This window comes from Crocodylus porosus, unplaced genomic scaffold (genome assembly GCF_001723895.1).
Source record: "Crocodylus porosus isolate Cpor-Errol unplaced genomic scaffold, CroPor_comp1, whole genome shotgun sequence".
Lineage (NCBI taxonomy): Eukaryota > Metazoa > Chordata > Crocodylia > Crocodylidae > Crocodylus > Crocodylus porosus.
In genome coordinates, this window is record NW_017728920.1 from 5,724,331 (window position 1) to 5,736,286 (window position 11,956).

At 42.1% G+C, this 11,956-nt stretch overlaps 1 protein-coding gene across 2 annotated transcripts in view; it reads left to right on the forward strand.

The window, feature by feature from the left end:
* The window catches only part of HK1 (hexokinase 1), a 74,256-nt gene extending 62,542 nt beyond the window's left edge, over positions 1 to 11,714 (forward strand). For both annotated transcript variants that reach the window (XM_019538520.1, XM_019538521.1), the window contains 4 exons: positions 12 to 195; positions 4,703 to 4,858; positions 7,577 to 7,810; positions 9,391 to 11,714. In XM_019538520.1, coding sequence (XP_019394065.1) covers positions 12 to 195; positions 4,703 to 4,858; positions 7,577 to 7,810; positions 9,391 to 9,535 — 719 coding nt within the window. In that variant the 3' untranslated portion in view covers positions 9,536 to 11,714. The remainder of the gene's footprint in view (positions 1 to 11; positions 196 to 4,702; positions 4,859 to 7,576; positions 7,811 to 9,390) is intronic.
* Positions 11,715 to 11,956: the final 242 nt, after the last annotated feature.

The window sequence follows — 11,956 nt, forward strand, 5'->3', positions numbered from 1 at the left end:
ATTCACTTCAGGAACTGGCAGCAATGCATGTTACATGGAGGAAATGAGGAATATAGAGATGGTGGAGGGAGATCAAGGAAGAATGTGTGTGAACATGGAATGGGGTGCGTTTGGAGACAACGGATGCCTGGATGACATCAGGACAATTTATGACAAAGCTGTTGATGATTATTCATTAAATGCTGGAAAACAAAGGTATTTTATATTGAGTTACAGCAGAAAATATGCACAGGTTTATGGGACAGTGTTGGGCTAAGAATAAATTATCTTGGCCAAGTTGTTCTCTTAAGGTAATGTAATTAAGCTTTTCTTTATTAAGAGAAGGATGAATTAAAAGGGCTTTAGGGCATGTCTTCTGCACCACGGTGGATGGGTGCCCCAACCCAGATGGGCTCTCAGCAAACCCTGTCTACCTGTTCACATAGGTATACTTTAAACCTGGGACCATTGGCAAAGCCACTCCAGGATCCTTCTCTCAGGCACTTGCTCTCAAGCATTCTGGACATTGAGGTCTTGGGACTGGCTACAGAGAGTTGGCCTGGAGTGCTTCACTGATTTAATTTCTGGTGTTGGAGCGTGCCTGTGGGAGTGTGAGGGTGGCTGAGGCATGTGCATCAGTGGCCCAGCCAGTGCAGGTCTCCAGTACAGTGTCTTCACTCTCTTCTTGGACAGTCCATGTTTGTGGTTCCCAGGTGGGTGACCTTTTCCTTCCATCCCTGGGTAAAGTGGTTGTGACCTTTTTTCTCTAGTATGATCTCTGCTTTGGTTATCCATGTGTTTCACCTTCAGGCAATGCACTTTGCTTGGGAGTGGCTGCCTTTTTAAAGACCACTTGAAAATGCAGCTGCTGGCTTTGGCATTGAGGTTAAAAACATAGAACAAATTGCTTAGAGCTCTGCACTGGTCTCTTACTTGCTACCAATTTAAATGTATCAAGGTTTTAGTGAGAACTTTTGGAGCCCTGCTAAGGTGCCTTTAATTAGTTGAGATTTATTTTTGTTTTGGGCAATTTGCTAGATGTTATGCTTTCAAAATTGTGTATAGAAATACTTTGATTCCATGACTGAGTGTAATAAACAGGTTTGTGTAACATAAATAGACTATGTATAAAGATGTTTAGCGTGCGAGACATCAGAGGGACTACATGAAAACTTCTAAAATGTGAAGGCTCAGATTGGAGCCCCTCCCATACGGAGAAACTTTGCTATGATGGTGGAATAAACTGCTATCCTAAGTAATGGAAATTGCAGCCAGAAGCATATTATATAAAAGGGAAGATGGGCACTTCAGGAAAAGGACATTTATAGGGTACAAACATGCTACAGTTCACAGACTTAAATGGATTCTATGGCCAGCTTCCAATGTGAAATGTTACTTTGTACTCAGATTGCATTGGGGGCCAGCAGAACCTCAATTTAGTTTAATTAAAAATCACTAATGACAGTGCATCTCAAAATGTACTTTTTAATTAATTAAAACTAGCATGTTTTTAATTTATTTCGGGTTGTATAAGAGGAAATGTGCATTTAGAAAAGTGCATGGTCTCCAAATGGAGTGGCTCATGAGTAAAGATGATGTTGCAAATAAAGAGGTGTGTGGGAGAACCTCTGCTTTTTAAGGAGTCTTAGTTATGAGACCTAAACTTGACATTTTTTTCTTTTATAATATTGATGAGTGGATGAGAATCGCCTGCTAGCTTTTGTTCACCAAATGCAGGTCTGCAGAAGAATAAAGTGTGAATGAACAAAATTCAAAGACATTGATAATTGTCTGGTAGCTGAAATGGTTGAAAGAGATCACGTTAACAGCTTGGTAATAGTCAAGAGAATTATCAGGAATTTTAATACTCAACTCTGGGTGCCAAACTGACATCTAGTTTGAGAAGCCTGGACAAGGAGAGGTTGGGAAACACAAACTTCAGTAATATCACTACTGTGCTGTTTGTAGACATGTAACACCTTGCATTTCAGTAGCTCAGATTTGAATTGCACACAATTAAGTGGGATATTGTAGAAGCCCAGAGTTGGAAAAGTTCTCAAGTGTCATCTAGTGTAGCTTATATTATCACAGACAGATATCAATCCAGCCTTTTCTTGAAAATTTCCAGCACAGGAGATTCCGTGACTTCCCTGAGCAGCTTGTTCCATTCTACTGAGATTTCGTTTAGATCTGTTTTGCTGCAGCTTAAACCCATTTTTTGTGTCCTACAATCATTCTCCTTTATGGAAGCTTTTCAAATATTTGAAAACTGCTGTTATGGTCCCCCTTAATCTCCTTTTTGCCAAATGAAACTTAACTAGTTTTTTTCAACCTTTCTCTGTATGGCTGCATTCCAAATCCTTTATCATCTTTGTTGCTCACCTCCTGGATCCTCTCCAGTTTCTCCACATCCTTCTTTTAATTGTGCAGCCCATGACTGCACACAGTACATTGGCTGTGGCTTAACCAGGGCTGAGTAATGGTACCATCTTTTGTGTCTTATATACTATACTCCTGGTAAAGCAACCTAAAATCAGATTTACTTTTTGGGCAGTTGCATAAACCTGTTGACTTTGTGTGTGCCTGTGAACTCCTAAAACTCAGATCCTTTATTATCTAGCATCTCCTTTCCCATTCAGTATAATGATGTAATGTTGGGGGGGGAGAAGGAGAGGTGAGCCCAGGGTGCCAAATTAGTAGGGAAACTGGAATTGTGCCTACAACCCTGTGAAGTCTGTGCTCTAGCAGGAGAAGCAGCCCAGCAGCATTGCTTTTGCAGTAGCCTCCAAGTGCATGGACACGATGCTACTTCTGTAGTAGCAACAGCTAGGGCAGGCAGACCATGCAGCAGTAGGGGATGGTTTTGGAGTTACTAGCATAGGTAAGACTCTTGTTCCTCTTATCTCCCACTCCTCTGGAATCCCTGTCCCTTCCAGCTCTCAGCAACACCTTCCCACAGGATGCAAACCTTGCTTGTTATGCCTCTGATTCAGTATTTGTGCTTTTGGCTTTTCTTTAGATGTAGCACCTTTGTTGGATTTCATTTTGTTTTTTACTGACCAGTTCTTTTACCTCCTGAAGATCCTTTTGAATTATAATTCTGTCCTCCCAAGAGTTTGAAGACTTGATCCAGATGTTCTCTGTTCCTGCATCCAAAGTGTTAATAAAATTGTTAGGCAACACTAGATCCAGAACAGACCCCTTTGGAAACTACCTTGAAACTTGCCCATTTTATAGTTGTTACTCCCTGCTTGTGGTGATTTAGCCAATTATGCATCTACCTAACAGTAGATGCAGTTTATTTATAAGAAAGCCAGGAGGGACTGTATCAAAAGCCTTACTAAAGTCCAAGTATATTGTGTCCTCCATCCACCAAATCTGTTATCTTATCAAAGTAGGAAATCAAATTGCTTTGTCATGATTTGGTTCTTAAAAATCATGTAGTAATCACCCCTTTCCTTCTCCAGATGGTGTTTACAAATTAACTTTTTACATCTGCTCCAGTAACTTCTCAGGTATTGAAATCAGGCAGACCAGTCTACAATCCCCTGTGCCTGCCTTTTCTCCCTTTTTAAAGATGAGCACTATGTTAGCCTGTCCTCAGTCCACAGGGACCTCACGTATCATCCATCATTTTGTAAATGTTATTGCCACTGACTCTAAGATTTTTTCAGCTGGTTCTTTCAGCAGCCTGAGCTGAATTTCACCAGACCCTGACGTAGCTGCATGTATGCCTAATTTAAGAGGATCAGTTGATACCAAGAGTCACAGATTTGGCTTTTCCTTTTCAAGGTCTGTCAGAATTGTTCATTACAAACAACACGAATATTAGTAGAGGTTATGGGTAAAATGGAGCAGATTGTGGCCTCCTTAGTCTTCACTTAGAGACATGCCCGTGAGAAACTTCAGGTCCTAGCATACAATGTCGGGCTCAGGATGGGTTTTTTGTATGCATTTAGTCTGTTTGTATTTCCTTCACAGCTGGACACATGGAAAAGACTGAGTACAACTAAGGGATTGAAATCAGTTGTTCAGTGATGCATTGTAACAGCTTTACCCTGTTTCCTAACTAGTTCACCCCTAAACACGCTGAGTAATGGCTGAGAGTCTTCCAAATGCCTGTAAACATAGCTCTTACTATTGCTCATGCACTTTTCAGGGAGTTAAGCAATACTTTGTTTCTTGTGTACATCTATGGAAACAGAGCTCCACTGGCTGACACTGCATGGTGTCCATATAACTTGCCAGTATTTAAGACAACTCTATTTAATGTTCTAAAACTCCAGTTAAACTTCTATAAGAGTTAGCAAGCTCAGTGCTACGGAAGTAAGTTTTTTCCATGATTTGCATAAATTCCAAAGGCCTGACCTAGAGAGGCTTAGAAAATATAGTCCTCCTGTATCATAGTGCAGCTCTGCTTTCCAGAGACCTTCAGTTACTCTGGACAGCAACCATCCATGGATAGATGCACAGTATGGTGAAGGAGGATTATATACTTGTAGATGAATATTCATGTTACACAGTGCATCAGACTTGATCGGTGACTATTAAATATTCTGGTGATTTTTTTTTTTTTCTTTTAATGCTTAGCTAAAGAAGGGGACTTAGAATAAACATAATAGTATGGGTTTGATTTAAACTATGTTTTGTGTGTATGGTGTATGTGTATATGTATATAAAATTTACCCATCATTCTGAATTGTAACATTGTCTTTAATTCCAGGTACGAGAAAATGATTAGTGGAATGTACCTTGGAGAGATTGTTCGCAATATTTTGATTGATTTCACTAAAAGGGGATTCTTGTTTAGAGGTCAAATTTCAGAGACACTGAAGACCAGAAGTATCTTTGAAACTAAGTTCCTTTCACAGATTGAGAGGTAAGAGTGATAAAAGATACAGCTTTGCTTCAGTTGAAATAGTCCATGTCTCATTAATAGTGATGGTGAGGGGGAAGAAGCATTTTAAAACCATGGTCAGCAGTGTTTTTGCATGGTGGGCCAGCATGATCTTGGGTCCAAAGAGGGCTGGTACTAGCACCTGCCTGCTGCCACTTTTCCCTGCTGCCTGGCTGCCGTATGATGTGGGTAAACCCTCTAGCACCATGGGCTAGATTCAGTGGCTCCATGGGCTGTCGGTTGCTGACCCGTTTTGGAACATTGTTTCTTAGCCTGTTCGCTTCTCACTGGACAGTGTCTATATTGTGATTGTTGCATAAAGAATTATGAATATTGGCAAATTTTGTTTTTTCTAGAATTAAACTTCAGTAGATCATACCATTTGTGCCTTATTTGCATACATCTGAGCAAATGTTCAGCAGTCATTTGTTACTGAATCGCATGTTAATTTGTAAGCTGTAAAGCATCACTCCTTCAGATGTTTATGTATCTGCTTAAACTTAAGCAAGCCAGTATACTCCTTGAATTCCGTGGCCTATAACATGTGAGTAAAGTTAGATATGTGATTGTTCGCAGGATTGGGGCTTACCTGACAAGCTCTAAGGTTTTTTTTGTTTTGTTTTGTTTTTTATTAGAGGTGCACAAATACATCAGTCTGATATTGGATTGGTACCGATATAAAGAAAACTGTCTGTATTGGATATTGGCCTGATGGGGCTGATAATTTGGCTGATTAAATGCTTGTGCTGTGCGCAGCTGCAGTGCAGCACTCAGGCAGCAGGGAACACAGCCAGCAGCGTGGAGAGCTGCTTCCAGCAGCTAAGTCCGGTGTGGTGGAAGGGGTATGGGGAAGGCAGATCAACACCCCCCACAATGAAAGAGGGGGCAGGGGCAGGCGATGCCTAGGCGGGGGAGGGTCAGAGCCATGGCTTGTGAGGGTGGGGAGGCAGCTCCCACTGCTGCTTGGACGCTAGGAGGGCACAGGGGGGCATGTGCTCCTTGGTTCTGCTTGCGGCGGGGCAGGCTTCAGACAGGGCTGTGCGGGGCTTTCCTTGGGGGGAGGGGGGGGGTCTGAGTTTGGACACCTCCCTCCCCCACCCGGTGACAGATCCAGAAGTATGGGAAGTGGACTGATCAGCCACAGGGGGACCCCAGGTGCCCCCCTGCCCCTGACCCAGGAGGCACCAGTAGCTGAGCTGGGCAGCAGGAGATCCTCCGCATGCTTCATGGAAGACCCAGAAGTGGACCAAAAGTATTTCTAGTTCACTTCTGGGTCTGCTGCCGAGCATGCAGGGGAGCCCCCTTGCGCTTCTGTGGGGTGCTTTATCCACCCCACCATCTCAGCGTTCACAAGCCTGGTACCTCGAGGTACGTAGAAAAAACATATAAAGCTGCATCTATTGCCGAATCTTTGAATCTCTCCGAATCGAATTGGAGGCTTCCGATTTCAGTTTGGAGAGATTAATGGGTCTCCTGATTCGATTCAGATACTGAGATTCAGCTGCCAAATCTCCTCTGAATTGAATCATCGACTGAAGCTTTGCAGAGCCTTACCGCCATGGTGGTGGAACTCTCCAAGAAGCTGGTGGAATTAAACCACCAAGATCTCTTGGTGGTTTAATTCCAGCAGCTTCTTGGAGAGTTCATGGAGCAGTTGGTGCTTCATAGAAAAACACTGAGATTTTATAAAATTTTTATGAAAAACTAGTTTCTTGGGAAAACCTTTAATAGCAAATTATAAGGAAAGGGAACTGAAAAAAATCCAGATTGTTGAAATGACAGCAAGCGTAAGCTGTTGCAGTATTGTTTTAGCACGTGTTGATTATTTCATTGCTCATTTTATCTCTGAAGCAGTCAATATAGAGGGTCAAGTTTCTTCCCCACCCCACCTAGCTGACTCGCATCTATTGTCTCCCATTGTAGCTGATCCTCACTACCATGCATTTTGCATTTTTACAGAACTGAATTTTGCGTATTGGTTTCTGTTCCATCTAGTACGTGGTCACTAACCGGTGGATCTTGATCCACTGATAGATCTCAGAGCCTCTTGGAGTTGATCCGAAGCTGAGGTGGGGGGCTGAGTGCCTGCATGCATGCCCATGCCCCAGCCCAGCAGGTCAGCTCCATGGGGGAGGGAAGGGAAGGGGGCTAGATTGCAGCACTGTCTCACTGTGGAGGCCTCAGAGGCAGGAGCAGTGGTAAGTGGAGTGGGGCCCCAGCCAGGTGAGACTTATCTGCTGGGGAGGCACACCCTAAATACTTTTTTTTCCCCTCTGTCTTGATCTGACTTCCTCTTCCCCATAGACTTATCTGCTGGGCGGGGGGATCTAGGAGAACACAAACACCAGCAGATTCTCCCTATGCCTGAAAAAAGGTGTTTTGTGCCCAAAAGATTGTAAAGAACAATTTTTCCAACTATTTAATTGGTCTAATAAAAGATAACACATTTACCCAAAGAACCCTGTCTGCCGTGTTTGACATTTTTCCTGTAGTTATTCATACCAGACTGCAGCAAGAAATGAGGTCAAAAGTAGGAGTCACACACCTGAATGCTCACTTGATTATCTCAGTGAACACTCACTGTGGTTGTGAGACTGATAAATACCATTCTGAAAACTACAAGTTAGTATAAAAAATACAATGTTGTTTGAAGTCTTTTTCAGGGATCTGAACAAACACCCTGTTCTTCTTTCTTTGCAGTGACAGGTTAGCTTTGCTTCAGGTACGAGCAATCCTTCAGCAGCTTGGTTTGAACAGTACCTGTGATGACAGTATAATTGTAAAGACAGTGTGTGGGGCAGTATCACGGAGAGCAGCTCAGTTGTGTGGAGCGGGAATGGCTGCTGTTGTAGATAAAATAAGGGAGAACAGAGGATTAGAACACCTGGAAATAACTGTCGGTGTAGATGGGACTCTGTATAAACTACATCCGCAGTAAGTATTTGTTTTTTTTTTTCATAATTGTTTGCATTAAGCTGTACGTTGCTGTAGGTTTGGTTTTCTTTGAAGCATCAGATACCAGTCTCTGTTTCAGTTAATAGCAAGTGGAAACAGCTCTAAAAACAATGACACAAGGAAAATTGAGAGAATATAATAGGAGCAATGAAGTACAAATAGCTAGCAATAGTATTGCAAACCAAAGCAATAACATTTTATTTGTCTGAGAACAGAAGTATAAGAGGGAAATGAGGCCATAACTTGGGCACCAAATTAACACTTTCCTGGCTCCTGAAAGGAAACGACAGAACTTTGCATCCAAGTTTGATAATGTTTCTTTGGAGGAAGTTTGTGCGTAAGAGTGAGCAGGAATATAACTTAAGGGGAGGCAACCAGGGTGCCGCTCCCTAGCACCGACCCTGGGAGTGCTGTGGGGGTGGGGTAGGGAGAGGTGCAAACGTAGTAGCTGCCATGCTGCTGGCAGCCTGGCTGCAGCTGCTGCCCCATATGCTGCTGCAGATTGCTGAACTATTTGCTGTCGCTGTTAATTAAATGTTGTATTGCATAGTGTCTAAATTCCGCTCAAGGACTGGAGCCCTGTCGTGTATGTCTTCTGTACACACAGATCTTATGAAAAGATAGTCCTTGCTCCATGGATGGAGTCTTTAAGTAGTAATTGGATATTGGAGACATGCTGGGTGCCTGAAAGATTACAAGCATAGGTCCTGTGTAGGACACAGGCTGAAAACAGAGTCCTGTAAATCTACTCTGTGCATTAGGAAAAGCATTTGGAGGTGATGGAGCTTAGTGTAGGTTTCAGATTTCTAGAAGCTGAATTGTGTTAGAAAATGTTGTGAGTTTTGAGAGGCTGTTAGTGACCAGAAAGTTCAGTATATCTAGACTTTCTAAAACAGACATAATAGTAAAAGCCAGTGCATTCCCAACCCAATGTTGTACACATGCTTAAGTTGGACAACAAGCAAGTTAGGCTCTAGAACTGGACTGTTTTAAAGATGCATAAATTTAGTCTCCTAGAATCCCCTTCCCATAATCCTGTTCTGTCATCAAAGAGGAGAGCACCAGGGGTAGGAGGCAGAAGCAAGCTGCTCAGGTACCAAAGACAACTCTTCAGCAGTTGCAGGGATCAAGGAAGCTGTGCCATGGGCCTCCCAGAGTCTTTGAGAAGAAGAATCAGCCACCCTCAGAGCTCAGTCTTGTATTAGTGGCGGTAGGAAGGAAAGAAAGAACAGGAACCAATGTCCTCCCTCTACCTCAGAAGTAGCAGGTTGTGGCAGCTATACTCCTTTTCTGCCCCCAAAGGGAGGAGCAGATGGGAAGCCAAGGGGGTGGGAGCAAGTTAGTTACCACTTTGGTTCCTTTGCTTGTAATGAGTATCACCGTTACTACATCTGCAAACCACCTGCATCCCCCAGCATCATTCTTTGTCTCTATGTGGGTTTAGCCAGCGTTCTGAATCTTGTTGGTTCAAAACAGTGCTCAGGGCAGAGTCCTGTACAGATGTTGGGCCTACAGATGGTGCTGGGTTATGCTTACAGCCCCATTTCTTTCCTCCACAGCTTTTCAAAGATAATGCACCAAACAGTAAAGGATCTGGCTCCAAAGTGTGATGTGACATTCCTGCTTTCAGAAGATGGCAGTGGGAAAGGGGCAGCTCTCATTACTGCTGTGGGATGCCGACTTCGTGACGCTGAACAAAACTAAGCTCCACAACACTGGTCCCAATTCTGCCTTTTGAGCACTTTCTTATAAAGCAATGACTCTGTAGTCTGAACTGGTTAAAGAAAAAAAACAAAAAAACCCCCCCAAACCAGAATCTGCTGCTTTATTGAAAAATACAAGTAAACGACATGCATAGGATACAAAATAGTGTGTGTGCTGGTGATAGTATCTCATCCCTGACCTCCCAATCTGCATGTTTCTTTTTCATCTTGTTGGCACATTCCCCCATCTGTAGGTCACTAAAAATTGGTTTATAATTTATGCAGCTGTCAAAAATTATTGTTTAAAATGACAGCCAAATACTGTACACTGAGAGCTGCTGTTACTCCATATGAAACGTGTTCTCTTAGAGCAGATACCACCTCCATGTTAAATGTGTGCGAATGTGCTGAACATGAAACTAAGGTGTGTACGCTTATAGAAATGGAAGTAACAATTCCCGCCTGCATTTCTGCCACCTGTTGTTCCATTTTAAATGACCATGGAAATCTTACAGTGTATCAGCACTGTGTGTTCACGTAACTCTATAGTAGGACTGACTTATTTGCCTCCTTGATTTGTGTTTGTCAGGTAAAAGTAAACAGCTTTGTCCCACAAATCTGGTCTCGCTGGTATTTCCCATTGCTTCTGTGAATAGTGTTGTGTTACCAAGTATAAAATGTTTTGTTTTAAATAAGAAAATCTTTACAAATAAAACCAAGTGATTGATTGGGGTAATCCAAATCTCTGGATGTGGGAAATCTGTAGATTTGTGGTCCTTATTCAGACTTTGCTGTATTCTTCAGTCCAGTGTTTCTTATAAAAAATATTTTCTTTTCTCTCTTGTTAATACAGCTGCTTTGCTGTTCCTGCTAGTTTGTTGAATTGGCAACTGAACAGGCTGAACCAGATATCTGTCAAAAGTGTAAACTTCTGTTTCTCACTTTACAGTAATTAGCTTTAAAAAGTTTGCCTAATTAAATGCAATTAAAGAGCTATTCAAAACGTGAATACTCAGCAGATGATCCTAGGAAGATACCAGGGCCAAGCTTTTGTTTTGTCTTTTGAGGGCCCATGTGCGTAAACCAAAAACCAAAAGCTGACCCAGCTATTCCAAGGACTCAAGGAACACTACCAATTATGTGTGCATTGTGTGTCCTCTTTTGTGTCAAATTGATTATTCCATCATTATAATTGCATAGTTGGTATATTATTTAAACTTAGAAGCAGTTAAAACAGTCTGTTTGTAATAACTTTTGCAAGTCCCCCATTTTTTGATTTGCAGAAATTAAGAGAACCTTCTGCTGTTTTTAATTCCTCATTTTCTAGTAAAAATGGGGGCCTCTGCTTGCTCTGTTCTTTCTTTTTCCCTGCAGGAAATAGATTTGCAGGCTTCTTCTCCCCATCTCCACCTTGCCCCCAAGATTTGGATTGCCCTAGCTGTTGATAACATTTTAGTATGCATTATGGTGCACCTGTGATTGAATGTTGTAAGGTAACATGTGAGTTACAAACAGTAATTGCAGCTTTAAGTTTGTGTCTACCTGAAAATTGCATGCCTATCTGGTTTTGCAAAGGTAGGAAGTCTTTTTAATTTGCACACTAGTAGCAAAGATACTAGTGTTAAGTGGTATTTGTGAAAATATTAAACCTTTTTTGATGTGTGTTAATTGGTGTCTAGTGATTCTTTCTGGAGGAGGTTCTGTTGGATGGTGGGTCAGCACTTCGGAAGACTGCTGTTTTGTAAAAGCTAACGCCTTATCTCAATGGTATCAGTTTGTGTTTTTCCCAGGCTTATAATGCTTTCCTCAGGAGGAGTATGCCAACGTGACAAAGGCTTGGGCTACTGTACCAAAGCAGACCTGGGTGGATGGATGTCTACTTGGTCAGATATGCAGCCATGCTATGATAGTTGTATCAGCAAATCTGTGTATGCACCTAGTGAACCTGCAGCTTCCTTGTCTAGCATTTGCACATCTACCTATGGGGGGTAATTACACATCCCTCCACTGGCATGCATATGTGATGCCCTCATTTGCATGTTGAATGCCCTTTTTCATGCACTAATGTGCTCTTGCAGGTCTACCATTTGTCACTGATTTGAAACTATGATTCATAATCTCTGCATAATTTTTTTAGCCTGCCAAGGCTCAGATGAACATCTTAAACTTCAAATGATGGCCTATATAAAGTGAAAAGTTTTGTGTTCTGAGCAGAGGTGTTTTTTGGTTTTTTTTTTGGGGGGGGGGGTGAATTTGTTGGGGCTTTGGGTGTAAGTTACATTTTCTGTCATTTCAGTTTCACAGATCTTATTTCCACAGAAGCAGTATATTATGTTAGAGATGACTGGAGGGAGAATATTTGAATCTGGATTTTGAGCACTTCAAAATGTGGGGATGTTTTAGCTACAGAGAGAATTACAGG